Genomic DNA, 25603 nt, shown 5'->3' with positions numbered 1-25603 from the left:
GAAATGAAAAACAAAGGAATGGTTACTCTTAGGTGACGGAAGAAAAGAAGCTTAAGAACCTTAGTTGGAACATAATCAGTTTCAGACAATCTTCCCAAATTGTCCATGAAATATAGAGTACAGTCTGGGATTTGTAGAATATTTCCACGAGAATAAGTCTCCTGCAAATGAATGTTTAATCAACTAACTTCCAACCATTGTATCAAATAAAACCAACTTCTGCATATTGCTACCTAGCTTAAATAGGCGAAGTAGCAAACATGAATCTATAAGACAATTATAATTTAAAACTATACATCAAATTAAGTAAGAACATATACATCTAAAAGACACTACCTGAATGGCAGCATCATTCCATAGAGCTTCTATCTCCTTTGCAGTTTCTTTAGTCAGATTAGGATACTCCAACCTGCTCCCAATTTCAGAAACCTTTTCACCAATTTCCTGATCCAAGAGTTTCACAGTTTTTGTCAACTAAAATAATATCAGGAACTTCATGGGATCAAGGGGAAGTTTTGGACTTCTTAACGTATACGAATGACAGAAATAGACTATTAAATCCCATATCCCTTTACAAATACGAATCATTGTCTTGCTTTCTGCAGCAACTGGAATATAAACAATACCTTAGGTGAATAAAAGACTATATACCATCATTAAAACAGACTTCCTACATAAAACAATCTTTGATGGAAAAATTGCATAGAAATGCTCCGAAGCAATCTTTCAAGTTTGATATAAAGTAAAAGTCATAGCCACTCTCATAGAGATGGACAAATTGCTGTACAAATATGTTTTTAATGATCATGAAGCAATGGAGCAGTTCCATGTGCAAAGAATTTCATTTTTTTTTATTTAAGTGAAATGTTATAAATGAGAATATGATATTAGTACAACAACGGCAATTAGCAATAATTGCCAAAAAAAAGTAAACAAGACAAGATAAACTGATACATACAACATCAAAGCTTATAATTTTAAATCCACATGAATTTCAAAACTACAAAATGACTCATTTGGGTCTCCTTGTTGGAAGCTTGGTGAAGATAGATTTTTTTATGATTCATGCATTGTTAGGTTCATAGAATTTGAAATCTCTTTTCACCAGTGAGTCAACATTTTGGAGGTTATTGTAATAGCTCAAATTCTTAACTACCAAGATATTGTCTGCTTTGGCCTAATGGTCTCACGGTTTTGTCATGCTGGTGTAACTTCCCAGGATGTCACCCATCACAGTATTTCTCCGAGATGAGCACGCTTAACAATGAAGTTTCTAACTAGACATTTGCAAGAGGTTGTACCCTATGCTTTTTGCTGATGATATTCTTCTTGTTGAAAAGACTAGAGAGGGAATTGAAGGTAAACTTAAATTATGGAGGTCAACCTTAGAGTCTAAAGGCTTTCGTTTGAGTAGATTTAAAACTGAATATATGGAGTGCAATTTTAGTACTAACAGTTATTTTGGGGGGAATGTAACTTTGGGCGACTCAAGTCATTAATAAGAATACGCGTTTTAGATATCTTGGGTCTATTGTTCAGAGTGATGGTGAAATAGATGGGAATATTATTAGTAGAATTCAAGTTGGATGGTTGAAGTGGAGGAATGCATCGAGGTTGTTGTGTGATAAAAAAGTCTCACTCAAACTTAAGGGAAAATCTTATAAGATGGTGATTAGACCTGCAATGCTTTATGGTACAAAATGTTGGCCATTAAAAGAGAAGCATAATATTAAGATAAGTGTCGCAGAGATGAGGATGCTCAGGTGGATGAGCGGCTTGTCTCTCTATACGAAATGAGTATATACGTGAAAAGGTTGGAGTAGCTCCAGTGGAAGATAAGAATAGAGAGAGTTTCCTTAGATGGTTTTGTCACATAAAAATGGTATCCTTTTGATGACCCGATTACGAAAGTAGATGTATTAGATTTGACTTATGTTAAGAAAGGTAGAGGTATACCTAAAAAGGCTTTGTTAGAAAATATTAGAAATTATCTTTTTTTTATTAGATTAAATGAGAATTTAACCTTTAACAGGGCATAATGGAGAAAAAAAATTCATGTAACCGGCCACACTTAGTAGGATAAAGGATTGTTGTTGTTGTTGTTGTATATTACATTTTTTTTTTCTTTAAATAGTAAAATGGGTCATGAACATATAATATATACCCAGGGCAAAAAAAATCATGAATGTTTTATTTAAAAAAAAATAATAAAAAAAAACTCCATTTCAACTTATCTAAAAGTAATTTGAAACAAAAACAAACCAATTGCGCTCTTTTGAAAGCACCATACAAATCATAAGTGGTTGAGAATGTAGATCTACAACTTCATCTGCTTCCATTTTGAGTGCAACATATAATCCTGGACACTAAAGATTTACAAAATAAAAAATATATTTTTCAATACAATGAAGTCCTATGCTCTTCAATAATAGTAATTGAAACCTTACCCTTTTAGGTCTTTTACAGATGGTTTGAGAGCAGTTTCAAGTGGCTTCATAACAGATGACATAAATTATCAAAAAATAGCCAAAAAGTTAACAATAGTAAGGTTGTCTGGTGAAAAATGAATATATGTTTGTCAGGAATGGCAATCATTGGGGTTTGAAGCTGCAAATTGATGCTCAAGCCCTGATGCACATGGAAAGAACTTGAATCTTCTCAGCCATATGCACCTTAAAAAGACTACTTGTTGAGCAAACTCATTGATCAATATATCAAATTAAAATATTCTGTTAGCATCATTTTGTTACAATAATTGTCTAGAGAAATAATTGCTACACTTTTGGTTTATGAAATTCTTTGTCATTTTTTATAACTACTATCCATGTCCTTTATAAGCATCACTAAGATTAGTTCAAAGGCATTAAGGCCTATAAAACTTCTAATGTAGTTAGAATTCTTTCATAAACAAAAAGAGCATGGTTTACACTTTACAACTTTTAGCATAAATTATTCACAAGGATCCATGCGGAAAAAAAAAAACAAGTTCAGAATACGTTCATAGTAGCGTTCACATGAAAGTAATGAAAGCAGCCGATACCACCTTGGCCATAGAGACACCCAAAGGAAAGAAAACATTTAAAGGTAAAATCAAACCTTTTTATCAAGAGAAACAGCATAAATTGAGGAGTTCGATTCATTTTGGGCCAACTCCTTTGATCCGTCATATAGTACCTGTTTATACGGACAGATTTGACAAGGAGGTTAAGTGAATTATCTATTCAAAGCAATTAACTCAAGAAGTGCTATAATCCTGATTATTTGAATAAGAGAAAAATACAAACACACCCTTCATTATTGCGTACTTTAATTGCCTGATAAACATTGGCATATATAACTGGTGTGTAGCTTCTGAGTTCTGTTTCATCAAAGCCAGTTTGGAAAAGAAGTTTTATCTGCTCAAGAGTCAACCAGCTGTAAAAAGCATTCAGGATAACTGCATCGCAGCAAAAAATAGTTTACTAAAGCAATCACACCTGCTTAAATATGGTTGATTTTCCAGATTCTCCAGCGCCTTCATGCATAATAAGGTTACCACATTTATTATTAACCAGAATTTTAAGGGGTCAACAACAAAGAAAATTAGCAATTCATATGAAACACAAAAAGAATAAATGGTATAACAGATAACATAAGAGAATGAAACAAATTATAAGTTCTAAATTTGTCAGAATTGACACTATGAAACTTGCATTTCTTTCAAGTCTACTAAAAGCAAAAAAGGACTTGTTTGTTTATATATAGTAATGGAAAGAAAGATGTCGGGGGAAGTTGACACTTCAACTGTTTGGTAGGATGGAGACGTGGAAAGTCAGAAGACATTTCCTATCAGGGAACTCCCTAGTTTAACTCTTAGCCTGATGACTTCAGGCCCACATGCTCTGAATTCAAACTTTCAAAAGTCATTAACTGTGATACTCTTACTATTTTGGAGTTTTAGTGTCACTCACACATGCAAAACACACATATGTTCACACTCACATACAAATAATAAAATTGATGATAAAATATATTATAATTTATATTAAAATTATATGCACAATAATAAAAATTAAAGCATAATTTATTAATTAGGCTAAAATAAGATATATTGAAATATCTAGTATATATTGTATTAGAAAATAAATTATTAATTTCTAATGACAATACTGTCTAATATAGATGAAAAATTGCATAAATTATTATAATGTATAATATTTTTAAAGCTTTATTATGTAGTTATGTGTACATCTCTATTTATACATGCATATGCGATTGCATTCATAAATTAACTAAGAAAAAAAATAATATATTACCATATTATTACAGCATAGCATAAATCTATCTTATAGGTACGATGTATTTATAAAGTTACATATATTTTTGGATATATTATAGTTGAACACTTCCACCTCCTACACAACCAAATAATAAAAACAATTGCCATTTTCTGCTGGACAGCCAAACAACCTTTTTAGAAATAACTTGCTAAGCTTTGACTTAGGAAGTGCGAAATGTCACTTCCTCTTACTTGCGGACAACCAAATAAGCCCTAAGCGGAAACCAAAAACTATCAAGAAGATCTATAATCTAAGATATGCATCATGAAATCGTTTGTTTTTTCTTTTTTTTCAATGGGTTATACATAACACATTAAAAAGAAGAAGGGCGATTTACATACACACCACTTTATTCTATGATATTTACATATCTAACATCCAAAATATTAATATTACATGCCTATCAATCACATACAACTTTAGTATCAAATATATCACCCCTATATTTCATTCCTATCACTCATACCACCCTATAAATTTTAATATTTCATTCAATGCACCTATAGTTGTTCTATGGGTGGTAAGCATGTAATATTAATATTTTGAATGTTAAATATGTAAATAGCATGAAATAAAGTGGTATGTATGAAAATTTCCCAAAGAAAAACTGTAAAGCTAGGTCGACTGAATGTGCAAATAGAAGATACTATAAGCATACCGAGAAGCAAAAGTTTGTGTATGTGTTGCTCAGCTTTTGTTTCCTGGGTGATCCGTCTCTCAATTTCTAAAGCCTGAAGATAATGAAAGATGGATTAGTTGAGAAATCAGTGGTCAGTCTGGATGAATTCTAAAGCAATTTCAACACATTGATAGTGTATACCCCAATAATAAGATCCTCATAATGAAGAAACGTACCCGTGCATTTTCTTCAGCATTGGCATCATTAAAAGAACTTTGCCTGCAACAAAGTGATCCCATGCTTTCTACGAAAATAGAAAGCACAGAAAACTACTAATTACACTATAGTGACTATTCAAAGGAGATTTATAAAGCGTAATTCCATGTTGAAAGGATGTCAAAGTAACAGGCAGTAACCATCAGCAATAGAAATCACAAAATTCTTTGTAGTGATAACAAGAATAAGAAGCATAGCTATAGAAGCGGTAGTTATGGTGATTACAGTAGAAACAAAAATAAATAGAAAAAATAAAAGATTGAATCTCTTAGAGCGGAATTGTAAAACTAATGGTAAGAAAAGTTATAATATCATCAGTAAAGTTTGGCAGTTATATTTTCCTTATATAGTTTTGACGAGCAATTCTTCAATTAATCACAATAGAAAACGTAGCACTAACATAATAAGTTTTAATTAAATATGAAGATCTCAACGAAATATGAAAAAGAGTCCGAGAATTTACACTGTTCTAAAGAGCGATTTCTTAGAAGAGCAAATGAAATGACTTGTGAAATATTTATAAAGTTAAGCTTTAGATCCATGCAAGATACATATTACAATTTGGAGTTTAACTGTTTAAGAAAGATATTTGTATAGTGCAGTAAACAAGTAATTTAGATGAAATCCTAAATACTAAGAGAAACCATATGAGTAGACAAAAGGAGAATTTTACTACAGGTATTCAAGAATACTGGAGATATTTGACCGAGCTTGGACTGAATGAAATGAGCATAACTCAGCAAGAATAGAGATTAAATTGAGCTATTCTGTAGCCCAGCCTAGCTCGGCTCAAGGTCAGATTGAATTGTTTCAACCTGATCTTTAGAAGGGTCAAATTAGATTGAAATTAGTTCATTAAAAAACCTTAGGATCACCATTTTCAGACTCACTTGACATTCATTACGTGTGCTCAACACGCATAATGACCATTTTGAAAGTGTGGTAATATTTCAAAAGTATTAAGATATGTAAACAAAAATATTCAATTACAATGCTGCCAACTTTCTAGTGGAAAAAAGTTTACAACTTCACATTTATACTGCTATTAAAAAGGTGCTTGGTATTTCGTCTGAAGAAAATCTAACCAATCTGTTTTACCAAAAGAATCTCTTCCTCTTATTTAAAAATAAATAATATAATTCATAATAGTAAAAAATATATTAGTAATTTTTTTTAACCACACATACTAACTTACGGGTGTAAGTGAGTCAAGCCCCACTCGTGAGCCGGCTCGGGCTCGGCTAAATAAATGGCTTGTGAGCTGAGCTCAATGAACTAATGAGTCAAGCTTGAGCCAGCCATGACTTGACTCGTTAGCTCGTAAGTCAATTTGTCTAAAAATTATTAATATAAAATATAATTAAGATATATTAGGAATCATATACTTAAGATATATTAGAATTAAGAATTTTAAGTACAAAGTTGTAAAAAATTTAAAAAATATATCTCACTTTCTTATATTTAATGTTCTTTATAAGTTTTCTTATAATTTCTCTTTTTTAATCATTTTATTATAATAATTGCCTAAATCATAATTATTGTCTCTCTTTCAAAATAAACGAGCTGGCTTGTGAGATGGCTCAAACTCATAGACTAAAGCTTGAGTTGAAGCTCGATCTATTAATCAAGCTCAAGCCAAGTGTGACTTAAGCTCAGCTCGACTCATTTACACGCCTAGATCATTTACAACAACACGAATTTAGACCTCAAGGTTTAGCTCAAAAACCTAACCATCAAAGCCACGGATATATCACATGTCAAACATCTAGCAAAGCCTTGATCATACTAAGAGGTTTATTCTCAGCGAGCAACATCAAACTAATTCTTTTGATTTATGGTCAATAAGGGGCTCATCGATCTTTTTCTCTCTTATAGCATAGAAGTTCTACGGATCATAATTAACATTATTTTTATCTTTATTTTTGCTAGATTTAAAAGATTTACTTTAACTTGAACTCGGTAATTAAATTTTGAATGGAGTGTACTACTTAGTGTTACTATTTCATTGATAATATACATTTAAGCATAGCATTTTAACCATAAGCCTAACAGGTTTTTTAAATACTTATACTTGCATGTTTCTATAAGAAAAAAAATGTCACTTTTGAAAACACGCGGTGTATTGTTTTAAAGGTCTCTTTGCTTCTTGTAAATGCTATAATTTGTCGTTTTCTCTAAGTTTTAGATAGGATAAATGAGTTGATAAGCTTTATGTTTGTAAATGAAAGAATAAAATGGAACCACAGATGCCTACTCTACAAAGGAATTGGTGATCAATTTTAGCTTACAAACATTTTAGGCCTTTGAGAAAGCTTTGTGTTTGAGGCTAAGTATCAACTTGGTATCACATATACGTAAGGAGTATGTTAAGTATTTTGGTTAAGCCAAATCAAAGAACAACCTAATCCTTTGGTGTTAGTTTGGTCATTGAAGACAACAATATTTGGATATCTTTTCTCTTCATCAAACATGATGTTTTGAAAGTATCTTAATAGTCTTGAACAAGTATTTTTGAGAAGTTCATGAAACACATAGGCCTTCCCGATCAGGGAGAAAAATATTCAAGCATAAATAATTTCTCGTTTAAATTTTCAAATTTAATCATTCAAATTGATATGCTCGCCTTGCCTTTGTTCTACTGTAATGTGTTTATTATTCATACAAAGAGCCTATGTTGTGCCTCCTGAAATACAGTGAAAAAATATTGAAAAATCCTAAAATGTTCTTTAAAAAAAAAAAAACTCTTTTTAAAGGCTTGGGTAAATAGCCGGAGAATATAAACTCGGTAATGCTTTATACAGTTATGAATATTCATAAGCGATGATTATTTTGATTTATTACCTTCTTGTTTCGGATAGGATCGAGGAAGAATATTTAAAAGTATTATAATTGCGTGGAAGGTATGATTTATTTACAATATATTAATTTTTCTCTTTTGATATAGTCAAATATTTATATACCTTTTTATGAATTTTGGTTGATTATGTATTGTAATTTTTATTTTGGTTGCCCTATGATGGAAGGCAACCAATGATCATGCTAGGTTGGTGATCTTAGGAATTTCTCTCCCTTTCCTCCACTTTGTGTCTTTGGGTTTTCTCTTGGTTAGTTGCTGGGTTGATTCCTGGTGGGTGTTTTTTTTTTCTCATTTTTCCCCCTTGGCAGTTGTCCCTTCGTTTCTATGTTCATTGGCTATTGTGTTGATGCTTCGGTTTCCCTCTTGTCAGTAGTCCCTTTGGTTTTTGTGTTCATTGATTGCTGTGTTGATGCTTCGGTTTCCCCTAAACAGTTGTCCCTTCGATTTCCCCTAGGCAACTGTCCCTTCAATTTTGCTTCAGATTTATGGTGTTCCTAGTGGTTGGATGAGAGGTGCTTTAACTTCCTACATTAATTGCTCTTTTCCTTATAAATAGGGGTTGTTTTCCTGTAGTTGGAGTTTTTAGTGAAGCGTTTGCATACAAACCTGCGAGTTTTTCTAGCTTGCAAGCTAGCCTCCTTTCCCCTTTACCTCTACTTCTTCGTCTCGGTTTTCTACCTCTTCTTCTCTTTTCACAAGTCTCGCCCCATCGGTATTTGTCTTCTCTTGTGAGCTTAGTGGTGCTTGCTGTCACGTTTTGGTTGGTATTTGCTAAAGGAGGGTGGACTTGGGCCAGATCGTTTCAGTGGTGGATTCCATGTTAGATCTTTCCTATGAGCACATGTCCTAATTTTTTTGAGCTTTGCATGTGAGGTGACCACTGTTGGTTGTTCTTAGGGTAGCCTTATTTATATTTTCTTATGTGTTTTCCCTACAGATTACGTAAGCTGCTTTTTAAAACTTATTTTTATTTTTAATTTTTTTAACATGTTGATGTTTATGCTTTATTGAAAGGAAGAATATTTCAATTGCTTTCTTAAGTGTTCTCCATAAAATATTTAGAAACTTAGGTTGCATCAGCTTTGTACATTTTTATCTCTTTTATAACCAACATAAAACTTTAAATTTCTTCCAATGGTGCAGACATGGTGTTGTTTTTGATCTGTGGACCAGTTGCAACTACGCCAATGTGTATTACAGCATATAAGAATTCAGATTTAATATGATGCCTTTAATAAAAGTGAATTTAGATAGTTTACTTAGATGCATTCAACCAATAACTTGGTGCTTAGGCATGACATGAAGCTACTTTCTATATGAATCAACATGTTACATCTCAGTTTAGTCGTTTTCAGTATATAATGAAGGTAAAGAATTCAACTGTATATTGCATAGAACCTAGAGAAGCAAATAATCAAGATCCTGGAAATCAGCTCTTCGTGACTTAAAAACAATAAATTACAGAATATAAGTGAAAGCAATAACGAGCATGCTCATAATAGAAGATCTCACAAACCTTGATTAGATTTTCAAAAAGGGGTGAAGCATAGTGATATTCTCCTAATTCTACTAAAGTAACTGCTGTGGGACAACTTAAAAAAATTGAAGTAGTAGAATGCAATGAACATGTTGCCATAAACATATAGTATCACTAACTTTATCAAGCAACTATGAATTGAAACAGTTCTGATTTTTAATTCATGTTGTATTTGCTTCCTCATCGTACTTCTGATTTTATAAAGCTTATAATTGATAAGTCAACAGTGATAGCTGATTTATGAAATTAGATAAGCTCCAACTCTTATGATCAGACGGCTTCCCTCTCCACCTTTGGCTCTGCTTCAACACTCACTTTTTCAGTCACATTTAATCTCAACCGTGTATGCTCTGCACCGGCTTTTGATCTCAGCCGTTCCCTGTTAACCGTTTTGTCAGTCATCTTCTATATGATGTTTACTGTAGTTGTATTTGCAACCAAGATGAAATATGAGAAACATATTCTACTGCTCTTCTTCTTCCTCTAAGCTTTTGAAGGTTTCCGATCGATTGCTCGGTATCAAACTGTCTACATGGTATCAGAGCTCTTCTATTGACCTCTCCCTTTAGCAGCAATGGAGTCATCTGCTTCCGCGTCCTCCCTCTCTCCTTCGCCCTCAGCTCCGATCAAAATGAGTACTACAGAAATTCCGACACAGCTCAAGTTCTTAATAATGAATGTGAAATCGATCATCAGCACTCAACTCACTCCAGAGAATCATCCTATTTGGAAATCTCAAATCCAGAAGCTGTTTGCGGCGAATGGCTTCGTTGGCTATTTAGATGGCACAACTGTCAAACCACATAAGCATCTTCTTCAATCTAATGGAACAACTAGTCTTAATCCTGATTATCAAACATGGATGTTGATAGATCAGAATCTGTCTGCTACAATTTACTCCACGATTTCATAGCCTTTGCTACCATATGTTCTTAATCTAGATTCCTGTCCTGAGGTTTGGACAGTCATTGAAAAGCGATTATAGTCTACAAATCGCTCAAGGCAACTCCATTTAAAGAGTGAATTACATCATCTTCAAAAGGGAGACAAAACCATGGTCCAATACCTATCGGAGATCAAGCAGAGAGTGGATGCTATAGCTGCTGGAGGAAACACTATTGACTCCGAGGACATTTTGATGTACACTCTTAATGGCTTGCCTCCTGCATACAATGCTTTTAAGACTGCTATAAGAACACAGCTAGGACCTATCGGTCTGGATGATTTTTATTCGCTTATGTGTAGTGAAGAACTTAGTCTTCACAAGGATAATCCGATTGATACCTCGGCTCCTTCTCATGACAAAACCTTTGCTCTTCAAGCTGTTCGTGGTAGATCTCGTGGCCGAGCTTCTTTTGTACAGAACAATCGTGGCAGATCGTCTCCTGCACCAAATCCTGGTGGCCGCAACTCTTCCAAGTCGTTCCGTGGTGGAAGGCATCCTCGTTCTTCTATTCAGTGTCAGATCTGCACAATAACAGGGCATTCTGCGTTCCAATGTTGGTACGGAGCAGATCTATCCTATCAACCACCTCAACAGGCTTATGTTGCGAGTGAACAAGCCTCCACTGATGACTGGTTCCTTGATTATGGTGCAACCTCTCATCTGACCTCCAATCTTCAACAACTGCATCTACGACAACCGTATACCAGTTCTTCTTATGTTCAGGTTGGAAATGGCCAAGCTCTGCCTATTGCAAATTCTGGTCAAGGACTCTTACCGACCCCTTCCCGTAAGCTTCGTCTAAATCATGTCCTACATGTCCCTCATCTCTCACATAATCTTATCTCTGTTAATAAATTAACTGCTGATAACCCTTATTTTATTGTCTTTGATGCAAATGGTTTTGTCATTAAGGACAAACAGACTCACCGGTCTCTCCTTCACGGTCCCTGTCAACAAGGTCTCTATCCCATTATGCTCCCTCTAGCTGACTCCTCAGCTTCGTCCACTACTTTGGTTTCAACCGTATCATCTACTGCTTCTTCTCCGGCTATCTGGCATCACCGCCTTGGGCATGCTTCTCGTTCCACATTGCAACTTCTTCCAGTTAGCTTATTATCTTCTAGCTTTCATTGTTCTGCCTGCGTGCGAGCAAAAGCTCATAGGTTACCTTTTATATTATCTACTCCTAAAACTACACACTGTTTACAGCTTGTTCACTCCGATGTATGGGGTCCTTCCCCTACTCTTTCTCTTCAAGGATATAGATATTATCTTTTGTTTATTGATGATTACACTCGTTTTTGTTGGGTTTATCCTTTGCGTGCCAAATCTGAATCATTTTCTGTTTTTCTTATTTTTCAATCACTAGTATAAAAATAGTTTAATCAATGCATCAAAATGTTAAGAACTGATGGTGGAGGTGAATTTGTAAATCATTCATTTACATCTCATCTCAACAAATGTGGCATTGTTCATCAAGTTACCTGTCCTTATACGCCGCAGCAAAACGGCGTTGCCGAGATAAAACACAGGCATCTTCTTGAAACTGTCAGAGCTCTTCTATTTCATGCAAACTTACCAAATCATTTTTGGCCTGAAGCTTTGGCAACTGCGGCCTTTACTATAAATCGCTTACCGTCCAAATTGCTTCGAAATAGTTCTCCTTATGAGCGTCTGTATCAATCTCCACCAGACTATTCTCTGTTCCGCGTGTTTGGCTGCTTATGTTATCCATGGCAACCTACACATCTTCACAATAAATTTCAGCCAAGAGCATATCCATGTGTTTTTCTGGTTATGCCGATGCCACCAAAGGATATAAATGTTTCAATTCACTTACAGGTCGCATACATTTGTCTCGGCATGTTACATTTTTTGAAACTATTTATCCCTTCCATTCGTTGGGGCAACCATCTCTTTCTCAACCACAGCAGCCTCTGCCAGACTGCCACCTTCACTACTTGTTCTTGCTTCTGCATCTTCTCAATCTGCTTCTCAGATACTTCAGCCTCCACCACTACCATCAGAGTCAGAACCCAGTCTCAACATTCCTGTATCTCCTCCTCTGCCTCCATCGTTTACTGATCAACTTCCAACTCACCCAGCTCCTCCACCTGTCTCATCCAATGGTTACTCGATCCCGTGGTGGCACCCGTAAACCGAAACCAATTTTTGATATGAATCACACTGTTATTCCAGTTCAGCCAACTTGCTTTTCTCAGGCTGTCAAATATCCTGAATGGAGCTGAGCCATGTCATTTGAGTTTGAGGCCCTTCAAAGTCAAGGAACCTGGGCTTTAGTTCCTTCCAATCCTCAACTTAATGTTCTTGGCAGTAAATGGATTTATCAGACTAAATTTAACTCTGATGGTTCCGTAGTTCGTTATAAAGCTCGATTGGTTGCTCGCGGCTTTGATCAGGAATATGTCATAGATTATTTTGATACATTTAGCCCTGTTGCCAAATTTCCAACGATTCGCGTCCTGTTTACTGTGGCTGTCACTCGCCATTGGCCTATCTTACAGCTTGATGTCTCCAATGCCTTATTACATGGCATGCTAGATGAAACCGTTTATATGATGCAGCCTCCGGGATTTACCGATCCTCAGCACCCCAATCATGTGTGTCTTCTAAAAAAGGCCCTTTACGGTTTAAAGCAAGCGCCGTGGCAATGGTTTGCCACATTTACAACATTTCTCACTGACTTTGGTTTCACGGTCAGCTCTGCTGACCCGTCCCTTCTCCGGCTTCATAAGGATGATCTTCAACTCTACATTCTGGTTTATGTAGATGACATTCTCCTCACGGGTAATCAACCTTCAGCGATTGATTCTCTCTTACAGGCTTTGCAGTCTCGATTCCAAGTTCGCAATCTTAGACCAGTCTCAACTTTTCTGGGTTCAAGTTCAGCAACTTCAGGACGGATTTCACCTCTCTCAACACTTGTATGTTGTTTAGCTTCTTGAAAGATCAGGAATAAAGGACTTTAAGACGATTTTGACTCCTCTACCAACTAAAATTCCTCCTCTTACTGCTTCTGCCGAGCTCTTTTCTAAACCAGAATTATATAGGCAATTAGTTGGTTCATTGCAATATCTAACCATTACGCGTCCTGATCTCTCCTTTGCTGTTAATTTTATGTGCTAGCATATGCATAAACCATATTTACTGCATTATCAATTGCTTAAACAAGTATTTTGTTACTTACGTGGTACTATGCAAGTTGGGCTTCCGATTCTGCCTTCTTCTATGGAGCTTCATGCTTACTTTGATGCAGACTGGGCTGCTGATCATACTAACCGCCGATCTGTTACAGGCTATTGTGTCTTTCTCGGTTGCAATCTTATTTCCTGGTGTGTGAAGAAACAAACGACGGTTGCTCGTTCTTCTACTGAGGCCGAGTATAGGGCCCTTGCCATTGCAGCCACTGATATAATTTGGCTATGTCGTCTTCTTCTTGATTTTGTTATACCGGTTTCAACTCCCACTTCCTTATTTATTTCAGCACTTGCTTTAGCTAATAATCTCGTTTTTCATGCTCGTACTAAACATATTGAGGTGGACTTTCATTTTATTCGGGATTGCATCAAGCAACGTCAAATTACAGTTCATCATCTCTCCTCCATTGATCAGCCAGCTGATCTTTTTACCAAACCATTATCTACTACACGGATTCAGCTATTGTGCGGCAAGTTAACAATTCAACATAACATTGTTAACTTGAGGGGAGGTGATGACTGATTTATGCAATTAGATAAGCTCCAGGTCTTATGATCAGACGGCTTCCCTCTCCACGTTTGGCTCTGCTACAGCACTCACTTTTTCAGTCACATTTAATCTCAACCGTGTATGCTCTGCACCGGCTTTTGATCTCAGCCGTTCCCTGTTAACCATTTTGTCAGTCATCTTCTATATGATGTTTATTGTAGCTGTATTTGCAACCAAGATGAAATATGAGAAACATATTCTACTGCTCTTCTTCTTCCTCTAAGCTTTTGCAGGTTTCCGATCGATTGCTCAGTATCAAACTGTCTACAAACAGCTGAACCCACTGAAAATGTTCATCTTTAAATTTTGGTGATTATCCCTATGGATATTCCCCAGGAAAAATTTCATCGCATTCTGATGTTAAAAAAGGCATTTAGAAGGAGAATGTAGATTGAAATGAATATCTTGATGGATGTATCTCCTTTCATTTGTTTGATGGTGAACTTGTCAAAATGATAGCAGAATCGTGCACTTGTCAAAATGATAGCTAAGTCAAATGGACATATAGGCGCCGCTTGTAAGAAAGATGGTTACCTTCGCCACGAGCGAGCTCCCGTCGTGAGCTCCAATCCGACGCCGTCGAACGAGGCGAAGAAGCGACGAGGAAATGGCCGTGAAGAGAAACAACAGCCGGCTTCTTCACGCGAAGCAAAGCAACACCAAAGAAATGGAGCAGTTGAAAAGAAAACCCTAGACGAGCGGGCTAAGTGGCGTAGAGAGAAACACGAGGCTTTGGTGGGACGGCGTCATTGAGGAAAAATTATTCGACGCTAACACTTACTGAATATGGATATTCAATTGTAATTTGTAACCATCTTGTTTAGGTTTCTCATTTGAATTCTTCGGCAAGCAGTGAAAGTCTTAAGTGTTGATCCTTGTAAATTGGTATGTGTTGCATGCTATGTCGACCGAGGTTTTCACTGGCCTAAAAACAATGCTTCCTCTTCACAAAAAAAAATGTACTTTGTTTTTTAGTTGTCTTATATGTCCGACCGATGACCCAGTTAGGAGAGTAGAGGTATTAGATTTGACTTATGTTAAGAAAGGTAGGGGTAAACCTAAAAATATTTGGTTAGAAAATATTATGAATGACCTTTCTTTATTAGATTTAAATGAGAATTTGACTTTTAATAGTACACAATGGAAAAAAAGAATTCATATAACCGACTCCACGTAGTGGGATAAAGGCTTGATGTTGTTGTATAGGTCCGACCGATATGATCCAATTCATCATCTTTTACTTTTGTAAGATAGGTTTAGCATTGTCATTCCATTTTAAAAAAAAAAAGAATATGCAAAAGCTTCAAATTCTAAATATTTAAGACTTTGCATTATTCATGGATACGACATGCTCACAGGAAGCGAGAGCTAAAAGAAGGTATGCAAATGTTAAGGAATCAGAAGCTAATTTGATTGGAGCTGCTACAAGTTTCAATTTATTCGTATGATAAAATAATTATTTGGGCTATCTATCTAAGAAAATCAATGTTGTTAGTGGATAAGAGCATGCGCTTGTGGTAATGTTATCAAAGTTCAATGAAATAGAGTTATTGTTAAATTGTCTCAATTTCACATGAAAAAAGTACGACCCCACTTATCACAACCAAGTTCATTTTATAATAGCTAACAATGACTAAGTTATTTATCTTGATTTTATCAAAATGCAAATAAAATACAACCATCAATACCACAAGCGTATCATTCACTAAATTTGTAAATTTGTTTTAATTTTGTACTGAACTTGTGCTGAATATCGTAAATTTGTTTTAATTCAAATAATCCTGTAAGATGACAATATCTAACTGTTTTAATTATGTATAGAATCGTAAATTTGTTTTAATTTTGTACTGAACTTGTCATTATGTACAATATATCGTATTGAAAAGATGACAATATCATTCACTAATATGTTCATATTACAAAACTATAAACTTCATCATGAGTATCATAGTCAAATTCAAAAAGGAACTACACGTGACCCTGAAGGGTCAAAGTGATGTTCAATCGAGTATTATCTCTTAAAATTATGTATTATTTTATTTAAATTTAATGTTGGTCTAATTAATTAATCTTATCCTTAATTATTTATACAATAAGTCACGATTGATCTTGTTGATGGCCCTTCTCTTTGGCATCCATAGAGCAAACACGTTTTGATGCATGTCACCAAATCTAAACAAGTATGATTGTGCTAACTTTCTAGCTCATAAGGTCCATGGATATTTTATAGAAGTATAGCACATATTAAAATATTTGATATTTATTCATAATTCGAGTTAAATTTGAGTTGAAAACGAACGTAACAAGCTTGTTGAGTTAAAATCAATCGAATATGATTATGATGCTTATGGACAAATTTAAACACAATTCGAAATAGAATGAAATGAAATTTAAACGAGTCAAACTCAAAGATATAACAAGTGAGTTTAAAATTTAACTCGGGCTTCGTTTGGGACGACTTTATTATTGGTTCTTAAAATAATTTTTTAGTAAAAAAAAATTAATGTGTACTAGAAAGCTGTTTTGAGAAGCAGTAAGAAAGTTGTCTCAAACAAAACCTTAGTTTGCATCATAGTTGAATGAATATAGGAGAAATATACAAGCTAGTATTCAAGCGCTACTTATGTTGGAAAATTTTGATGTTTTATATTATGGTGCAAGAACATGACATATCTCCTTCAAGTTCAAAGGAAGATAGATTGTACAAGCCTATTTAATTGTATTGAAAATGTCTATTAGTCTTCTATTGAAGTCAAACATTTTGTTTGGGATGATTGTTTACTGCTTCTTAAAGTTGTTTTATTATTCAAAAAATTAAATTTTTATATTAAAAAGTTACTTTGATAAACAATATGAAAGCTGTCCCAAATGAAGCATAATTCTACTACTTCTTCTAAACTTTTGAGCTATAGGTGCATCCTTCTTACCTTATCCTTATTATGAATAAATTTTAAGCAAAAAAAGAAAGAATCTCATGGCAAGAGAACGAAACATCTGAATGTTTATAATGATTATTCTAAGGGGAATATAGTTAAAAAAAGACTCCAGATTTGTAGACAGAGATAATATTTTCATTTGGTTACTAGCTACATTCTCGCAATTTTTAAAAAATTTTTTGAAGAAAAATTATTTTTTATAACTAGATTTATTTATGTGGGAGAGCTATTAAAAATATGTTTGATTAAAAAAATTATTTATAATATCATAAACATCATAATTATCTTTATAAAAAAATCACAATAATCTCAAATTAACATTTACTTTTTATTTTGTCTTAAAATTAACTTAAATGAAAATTAATTGAATGAAAATATTATAGTAATTAAAAATAGTGCATTATGAAGCATACAAAATAAAAAATTTCATATATTTTCATCTGATTTTGCGACTACCGCTCCTTAAATTTAGTAACAAACTATATTTAGCAAGATATTCTTTTCCCGAGCTTCTTAAATAGAAACGCGATCCCTCCCCTTCTTCCAAGCTCGTAGCTTTCCATAGAATTCCAGCAAGATTCTTGATTTATTAACATACCTTCAAATCTTCCGTCTTCTTCGCTTTGCTTCCACGGTGGAGAGATGAACGGAAAAGGCGGCGGCGGCAGCGGTCGCGGAGGCGGTCGATATCGGAATCCATGTCTGACGATGCATCAGCCCTGGGCTTCGCTCTTGATCCACGGCATCAAGAGAATCGAGGGACGATCATGGCCTGCTCCTCTCACTGGTAGGCTTTCTTTTCTACTGTATTATTTTCCATCTTTGACATTGGATGCCCTAAATTTCTGTCCCGAGCTGCTACGGCTGCACAATAGGGTTGGCGAGAGTCCCCGCCGCCGTCCCCCCGTTCCTTAACGAAATCGGCCTATCGGAGGGTATCAGAACCGCCGCCGCCGCCCAACCTATTGCTAGATTTTATGTTAATCGCCTTAATTAGGCTTGTTAATTATTAATCAATTATTTATTGTTTAGGTTGATTGATATTGTTAAGCACTTTTATTCCACTAACTGCACGAGCCGTAGGTAGCGGAGATAGTGCGGCAGTTTAATAACGGAAGACCATCATGGGGAAGATTACTAGGGATTTACATACATATCATTTTATTTAATGATATTTACATATTTAACACCTAAAATTTTAATATTACATTTCTGTCACTCAAATAAAATTTTAATATCAAATATATCACTACTATATTTCATTCTTACCACCCATACCATGTTATAAACTTTAATATTTCATTTCATGCACGTATATTTGTTATATGGGTGGTAATCATGTAATATTAAAATTTTAGGTGATAAATATATAAATAGTATGAAATAAAATGGTATATATGGAAATCCCCCAAATTAGTAACACATCATCTGAAAAGTGGTAGAATTGCTATTCTTATCATATTCATTAATTTATGTAATGTTAACACTTAGGCTTCATTTGAGATTGCTTTTTTATTACTTCTTAAAATTAACTTTCTAGTACAAAAATTAAAATTTAGGGTTTACTTTTTGTACTAAAAAGCTGCTTTAAGAAGCAGTAAAAAAACCGTCCCAAATAAAATCTTAGGCTTCATTTGGGACTGCTTTCTTATTGCTTCTTAAAGCAGTTTCTTAGTCTTAAAGCAGTTTCTTAGTATAAAAATTAAAATTTTTGTACTAGGAAGATGCTTTAAAAAACAGAAAGAAAGCCGTGCCAAACAAAGCCTTAATGTGTTCCATTTACGCAATGATTAGTCTATTTAACCTAAAGGAATATGCAGTTAGTAATTGCTAATTTGTTGCCAAGCTGAACAAATCACCGCACAAATCTTCTCTATTCCTTGATTTGAATCGGAATAGTTTTAAATACTAGTTCTGATTTTTAGCTCTTCTGTGTTTCATTAAATTGGTCCTTGGTGGCGCAGCCATGTTTTGTATAACTGGATTGTTGTTGAATTTTGTTTTGAAGGCCGGCTATGGATTCACGCGGCTTCAAAAGTTCCAGAGCCGGACACAATCAAAGCAATGGAGAAGTTCTACAGGGAAATATATGCCTTGGATGGGGCCACTGATATCAAGTTTCCAGAGCACTATCCAGTCTCACGTCTTTTAGGTAGGCATATCTGAATTATGTTCCTACTGTGTTTCAGTTTAGTTTTTGATTTTTTATTGTTTTTATGTAGAATACTATATTTGAAATTTCTATCATATGAATTTTTTATTAGAAGATTTTCATCAGTTTGGAAATGTTTTTCTCAGCCATGATTTGAATTGAAACTTCTCACTATGATTTGAACTGAAACTTCTTACTATGGTGATTTATTTAGGAAAAGCTCATCGGAGTTAATATTACATAATAATATTAATTATGTAAGGATAAATCAATGGGGGATTTATTTAGGAAAATTTTAATTACAATTGAGAGGGAATTAATTAGAGAAATAAATTAATTGAATTTAAATATGAGAGGGAATTATTTAGGAAAATGGGCCTTTTGGGAGGGAATTAGGGGAGCCTATTTAAGACTAACTATGGGGTGATTTCAGATTACGATTGATTTTGTTGGAATTAATTTTTCTTAGGTTGAGTTGGCTCTAGCCGACAGCTAGAGATTTGGGAGAGCCGGATCTTCCTCTACAATTTAAGATCCAATTGTATCTTATATTTTTCTTCTTAGTCTTTTCAATAAAAAAGTACTGGTGTGTTTTTCTTCTTAAATTTCTTATGACACTTTCTATCAAAGTGCCACCATTTTATAACCTTTGTAAGTAAATTTTCTTAGGTTTAATATCTACAAGAGATTACTGTTATGCTGTTTAGTGCTACATAACTTATTAACTCCACATACAAGTCCAATTTCCAATTTTGACATTTTGAACATGCATGGTGTATATCAATACTTAGTTCCTGTTTTGCATGCTTAAATTGCTCTATTTTAATTACAATTTTTGTGTCACCTAACTTATTGACCCTGTTTGAATCCCAGACTCCTCACTTTGGTGATGATCTGTGGTATATTTGAGATTTTGCACCACTAGTATAGTTAATTTCATCATATATGTTACGTAGGCTTCGTCTGGGACAACTTTCTTACTGCTTCTTAAAGCGGCTTTTTAGTATACAAATTTTAATTTTTGTACTGTAAAGCTGCTTTAAGAAGTAGTAAGAAAGTCGTCCAAAACAAAACCTTAATCACCATTGATGTATAACTTTATGGTTTCTGCGGCATTTCATACCTAAGATTATTTTATAAGAATGATTGTTTCTACAGCCTACCTAAGATTATTTTATAAGAATGATTGTTTCTGCATAGGCTGTGTAGAAATTGTTGGTTGTCTGAGAAGTGAAGAGCTGGCTGGCTGGAAAGAAGTTCCTGAATCGGTAGGTTTCATTATACAACATGATTATTTCTGTTTTTTTATCATAAATCGCCAACTTACTTGGATTTCTTGTCTTCTTCCATGATTTAATAATCTGCACCAATTGTTTACAGGTCAGGTTAGAAGCCTTTCCAGGGTTCTGTTGGCTCTGTGAAAAACCACAAGTATGTTTTGTTTCAACTTCTTCAGTTTTATGAACATCTGAAGCAAATGATTTTTCTTATCTGTTATTTTTTGCTCTTTTGAACATGCATGCAGAAATTAATAGTTCCTTTTGAAATGCGAGGCTACCAAGGCGTATATAATCTAGAAAACAAGGTATGTTACAGTCCTATCTACATACATACACAAAAACTCTTATGAATTTTACTTTGAATTTACCTGTTTAACACTCTAATCGATGCATCACTGGGGGTGTTAATTTCGGGTCACGGGTCGAGTCGAATCCGAAACCTGCCTGACACTATTCGGGTCAACCCGAATGATTCGGGACTGACAAAAAATGCTGATTTTCGGATCAAAAATGGGTAAATCTCCGATTTCCGGGTTAAAAAAACGTGTCAATCTCGGGTTTCCCGGTTCAAAAATGGGTTTTCGGGTCAAAACAAGTCAAAATCAGGTTAATTTTGGGTTATTGGGTCAACCCGAACTCGACCCGATTTTTGATACGGGTCGATTTGCTAAACTAGAACCCGACCTGTTTCCGGTCCTGGTTGACCATAACCCTAAATTTTCGGGTCGAGTTCGAGTCGGGTTTTCTGGTCACGTCAAATATTGACACCCCTATGCATCACATCAAAATATACACATAAAATTATGTATTTTATTTTATATTAGTATGTATTAATGATATGTTTGATGTAATTTAACTATTGTATAATTGATCTCCCAGATCTATGAGGCAGCAGTACGAGGTCTCACTGCAATTAAAAGCCCTCTTCCAGTCAAGTTTCCATTGCCTGATCCTCAGAACTCCTTGTCACTAAAGCCGGGATCACTTATGTCTAGCAGTTCCAAAGCATCTGAAGTGGAGAAGTCGAAAAGTGTCAGTGCAGCCATAGCCGGTGCTCGAGCTGCAGCGACTCAGTTTGCAAGGAAAGATGAGACCAGGAGCGCCATTAAGGAACAAAAGAACCAAGCTACTCCAGTTACCGATATTTCGAATAGAAAAACATACAATCTTCGAAGTAAAGGAAGGATTCAAGAAGAAAACCAGGCTGAAAACTCTGAAGAAAAACTGATGTGTGTGATTGAGAAAACAAAAACTAGAAGTACTCTATTCCCACATGGACCATCTAAGGTAATCCCTTTTGTTTCCCCTTAGCTTTATATGAGCTTGTACTGTTTATTTATTTGTTTGTAAAACTGGAAAAATTATTACGGACGGCGTTTGGATTCGTTCGGAGGCGAATTCGGATGTGCCAGTGAATATGGACGTGTCATGTCACCCGGGGCCCATTGCATCCGGGTGACATGGTGCGTCCGGATTCATCTCCGGACGGTCCGGACACCGCACTTAATAATCTCTCGTAAAACTGAGACGGTTGAGTTATGATATTTGCAGAGTGTTTCTAATTCTAACATTGAATGACTGATTTTCAGCTTTTTGTGGAGGCAGTGAAAGGGTTGGCTATAAAGTAGTGATCATTTTCTGAAGAAATTCCAACTCCATTGAAGACTCACAGGTCCTGTAGACATTTATGTCCTGTAACATCTTCCTTTGTAAAGTTGTATGGTTAGTTCTTTTTAGTAAATATTAGTAAGCAATTCATTTTGTGGACTGAATAGAAGTTGAAAGGTCTTTTGTTTCTGTAGGAGTGTTTGATGATGGTCAAAATTTGTGTAGAGCTTTGATATTATTCAGTTTGGTGTTTGTCCAATTTATAAAGTTGTTTTTCTGTGAAATGGAGGCATTGATTTTTGAAGCATACTTTGTTTTGTTATATTTTTTATTTACAATGGAACTGTTCTAATCACTTGGGGCATGCTTGATGTATATATATTATTTCAAAAAATAAAATTTATTTATTTGTATTTTTTAATTAATTAATTTGTTAAAAAAACATGAAAAAAGTTTAAGTTGTGTTTATAACTTGAGACAACTTTCTTAATATTTTTTTTTTTAAAAAAATTAATTAATTTTTTTAAATTAAAAGTTTATGTATTAGAATTTTTTTTTTAAGCAATCAAAAAGTTGTCCAAAGAAAGCATTAGAAGAGCCAAACCCCATTGGACAGAAGAGAAGGCTGCTGGCGTTCTTTTCGTGTGGAATCACATGGTTAGATAATTTTTTTTTTTTTATGTTTCATTTTAAAAAATAGTAAACGTGTGAAAATTGTTAAATATGTCTTTAATTTATGTTAAAGCATGTATAACATAAAATAAAAAAATAATTAAAAAAATAAAAAATGTAAAAATATCAGAATGATCTAACAGGGCCTAGGGGGTTTTATTCTTTAATTATTTATTAGTTGCAATTTTTTAAAATAATTGTTTTTGAATCTAATTTTAATATTTGTTGTAAAATTGGTTAAAATGTTGGGCGTACATATATTTATTTTGATTTTATTTTATTTATATTTTGTTATAATGTATAATATATATTTTTAATTTTATTGCATATTGAATAAATTAATTTATATAATAATAATGACGCTTGATGATGATGGTTACTGGCTTAATAATATTTTTTTAAAAAAATTGAAATGCTTTAAGTGATTTTAAAAATATTTTAAAATGAGAAATATATTAAATAAAATAACTCAAACAGTCTCTAAATAAATATATATATTCTCACTTACTCTCGTCATTTTCTTTCTCTTGAATCTTCCTGGCCTTTTTTTTAAGGAAGATTTACATACATATCATCATATACTATTCTATTTACATATTTAACACCTAAAACTTTAATATTATATACATGCCATCCATAGTTCATTTTCATATCAAATATGAGTGATAGAAATGAAATATATGAGTGGTAGGAAGTAAATATGAGTGGTATATTTGATATTAAAATATTATAGGATGATATGCATGTAATATTAAAGTTTTGGGTGTTAGATATGTAAATAAGATGGTATAAAATGGTATGATGTAAATTTCCCTTATTGATTGATTTCGGACCTAGTGTCCGCGCCATCGCTGCGACAGAGGTAGACAGAGTCCGTGATCATGGCTTCCGGCCTGGATCGAGAAACGGCACTTGAGCTGGTAAAGAAGGGGGGAACTCTTCTCCTACTTGATGTTCCCCAGTTCACGCTCTTGGGCATTGACACCCAGGTATCTCAGTCTCACCATGCTCCTCTATTCCTCGTTCTGATTGTTCCCATTCTTTCTTTTTCTAGATTCTCATTTCTTCATCTTGTTGTCGACTAGAACGTAAAGTATCATATAGCTTTAATCTTCGAAGTTCCCACCAAAAAGAAGGTTTCTTTGATGTCAACTAATTTGTCCGCTCTCCTTTATCTTTCCAGAAGCCAATCATAAGAACCCTGATTTTGAGCTGCGAAGCTATTGTTTGAACCATGAAACCTTCCATGAGTTAGGGTTTCCATTGGTTATATAGTGAATTTCATTAGGTTAATTTTTATCAAGAATAGTAGAAAGGATATTGCTATTTCTATTAGGTGTTGTACTTAACAATATATGAGTTTAACATAGTTCCCATATACTCTCTAGGAGCACAGGTCGTGATATATCTAATTTAAACTTCTGTTTCATATGGAGGTTTGCATGCTATAAAATTTGAGCTAATAGAGTGCGTGGTTTATGTGAAGAAACTGAATCTTTGGTCCAGAGCAAGAAGACGAGGCAAATGAAGAACAGAAAAGAATAGATTTATTTGATGTCCTTACTACGGTATCACAGCAGATATATATAGAGTTCGGATAGTACAAAATAAAGTAACTACCCAATAGTGTACAGCCACATCAGCTCAGTAATAAATCTATTTAATGTCTTGTTCTAATATCCCCGGGCAAACTGATGGATCTTGAAAGACCGTCAGTTTGTTTCTGAGTTTGAGAAATCGAGCTGTAGACAAGGCTTTTGTGAGAATATCTGCAGTTTGATCAATGGTACTAATCGGAAGTAGACGAATATGATTTTGCTGTATGTGGTCTCGGAGAAACTTCTGATCAATTTCGATATGTTTGGTGCGGGCATGAAAGACAGGATTGTTGGCGAGTGCTATAGCAGATGTGTTGTCGCAGAACATATCGGTTGGAACCGACTGTGAGAAACCAAAATCAGAGAGAAGGCGACGGATCCAGATGACGTTCGCGGTAAGTGCAGCCAATGCGCGATATTCAGATTCGGTGGAAGATCGGGCTACGGTGGTTTGCTTTTTGACGGTCCAGGCTATGATCGTGTCTCCAAGAAACAAACAGTATCCCGAAGTTGATTTTCGGGAGTCCGGATCTCCAGCCCAATCGGCGCCTGAAAATGAAGTAAGAAGAAGATTAGATTTGGTAATGGGTATGCCGAAATCCAGGGTACCTTTTATGTATCGTAGTAGTCGTTTGAGCATATAGAAGTGTTGATTCTGAGGATCGTGCATGTGTTGAGATAACTGATTCACGCTGTAGGCTATGTCGGGCCGAGTAAGGGTGAGATACTGGAGGGATCCTGTAATGCGTCTGTAGAGAGCAGGGTCGGAGAATTTTGGATCCAGCGAACAGGTGCTGGGAAATTTTGTAACCGTGGGATTTACAAGCGGATTACACGTAGTGAGTCCTGTAAGCTGGAGAAGAGAGTAAGCATATTTTTTCTGAGAAAGAAAATAGGAATCCTTATGTTTGTCAATGCGAATGCCGATAAATTCATGAACGGATCCTAAATTCTTCATGGAAAAATTATTACTAAGCTTGGTAAGTATTGAAGAGATAGCATCATTGTTATTATCGGTAACCAATATGTCGTCGA

General features: G+C 34.6%; 2 protein-coding genes across 12 annotated transcripts in view; one reads left to right on the top strand and one right to left on the bottom strand.

Moving 5' to 3' along the window:
* The window catches only part of LOC110104295 (guanine nucleotide-binding protein alpha-2 subunit), a 38096-nt gene extending 23001 nt beyond the window's left edge, over positions 1 to 15095 (bottom strand). For 3 of the 11 annotated variants that reach the window (XM_020833332.2, XM_020833328.2, XM_028700799.1), the window contains exons 1-6: positions 14857 to 15095; positions 5175 to 5242; positions 4978 to 5050; positions 3477 to 3514; positions 3306 to 3395; positions 3097 to 3174 (exon numbers count right to left, since the gene is read on the bottom strand). In XM_020833332.2, coding sequence (XP_020688991.1) covers positions 3097 to 3174; positions 3306 to 3395; positions 3477 to 3514; positions 4978 to 5050; positions 5175 to 5237 — 342 coding nt within the window. In that variant the 5' untranslated portion in view covers positions 5238 to 5242; positions 14857 to 15095. Of the gene's footprint in view, positions 1 to 59; positions 162 to 336; positions 445 to 3096; positions 3175 to 3305; positions 3437 to 3476; positions 3515 to 4977; positions 5051 to 5174; positions 5268 to 13762; positions 13901 to 14856 lie in introns of those variants that run through there. The other 8 variants (XM_028700802.1, XM_028700801.1, XM_028700796.1 and 5 more) reach the window with 5 other exon arrangements.
* Positions 15096 to 17745: 2650 nt separating this feature from the next.
* LOC110104294 lies at positions 17746 to 22605 on the top strand. The gene is made up of 7 exons (XM_020833327.2): positions 17746 to 18045; positions 19267 to 19410; positions 20611 to 20678; positions 20791 to 20841; positions 20936 to 20995; positions 21570 to 21977; positions 22280 to 22605. Exons 1-7 carry the CDS (start codon positions 17901 to 17903, stop codon positions 22316 to 22318), a joined length of 915 nt encoding a protein of 304 aa, XP_020688986.1. The 5' UTR covers positions 17746 to 17900; the 3' UTR covers positions 22319 to 22605.
* The last annotated feature ends 2998 nt before the right edge of the window (positions 22606 to 25603 follow it).

Source organism: Dendrobium catenatum, unplaced genomic scaffold (genome assembly GCF_001605985.2).
Source record: "Dendrobium catenatum unplaced genomic scaffold, ASM160598v2 fragScaff_scaffold_1593, whole genome shotgun sequence".
Classification (NCBI taxonomy): domain Eukaryota; kingdom Viridiplantae; phylum Streptophyta; class Magnoliopsida; order Asparagales; family Orchidaceae; genus Dendrobium; species Dendrobium catenatum.
The sequence above is the reverse complement of the archived record's forward strand: the minus strand, read 5'-3'. Positions and strand labels throughout refer to the sequence as shown.

What these genes read in the sequence shown, in the direction of transcription:
- LOC110104294 (XM_020833327.2), top strand. Translation starts at nt 17,901, where the DNA reads ATGAACGGAAAAGGCGGCGGCGGCAGCGGTCGCGGAGGCGGTCGATAT. An exon ending in ATGGCCTGCTCCTCTCACTG is followed by an intron (nt 18,046 to 19,266) that starts GTAGGCTTTCTT and finishes TTTGTTTTGAAG; the next exon opens with GCCGGCTATGGATTCACGCG. An exon ending in TCCAGTCTCACGTCTTTTAG is followed by an intron (nt 19,411 to 20,610) that starts GTAGGCATATCT and finishes GTTTCTGCATAG; the next exon opens with GCTGTGTAGAAATTGTTGGT.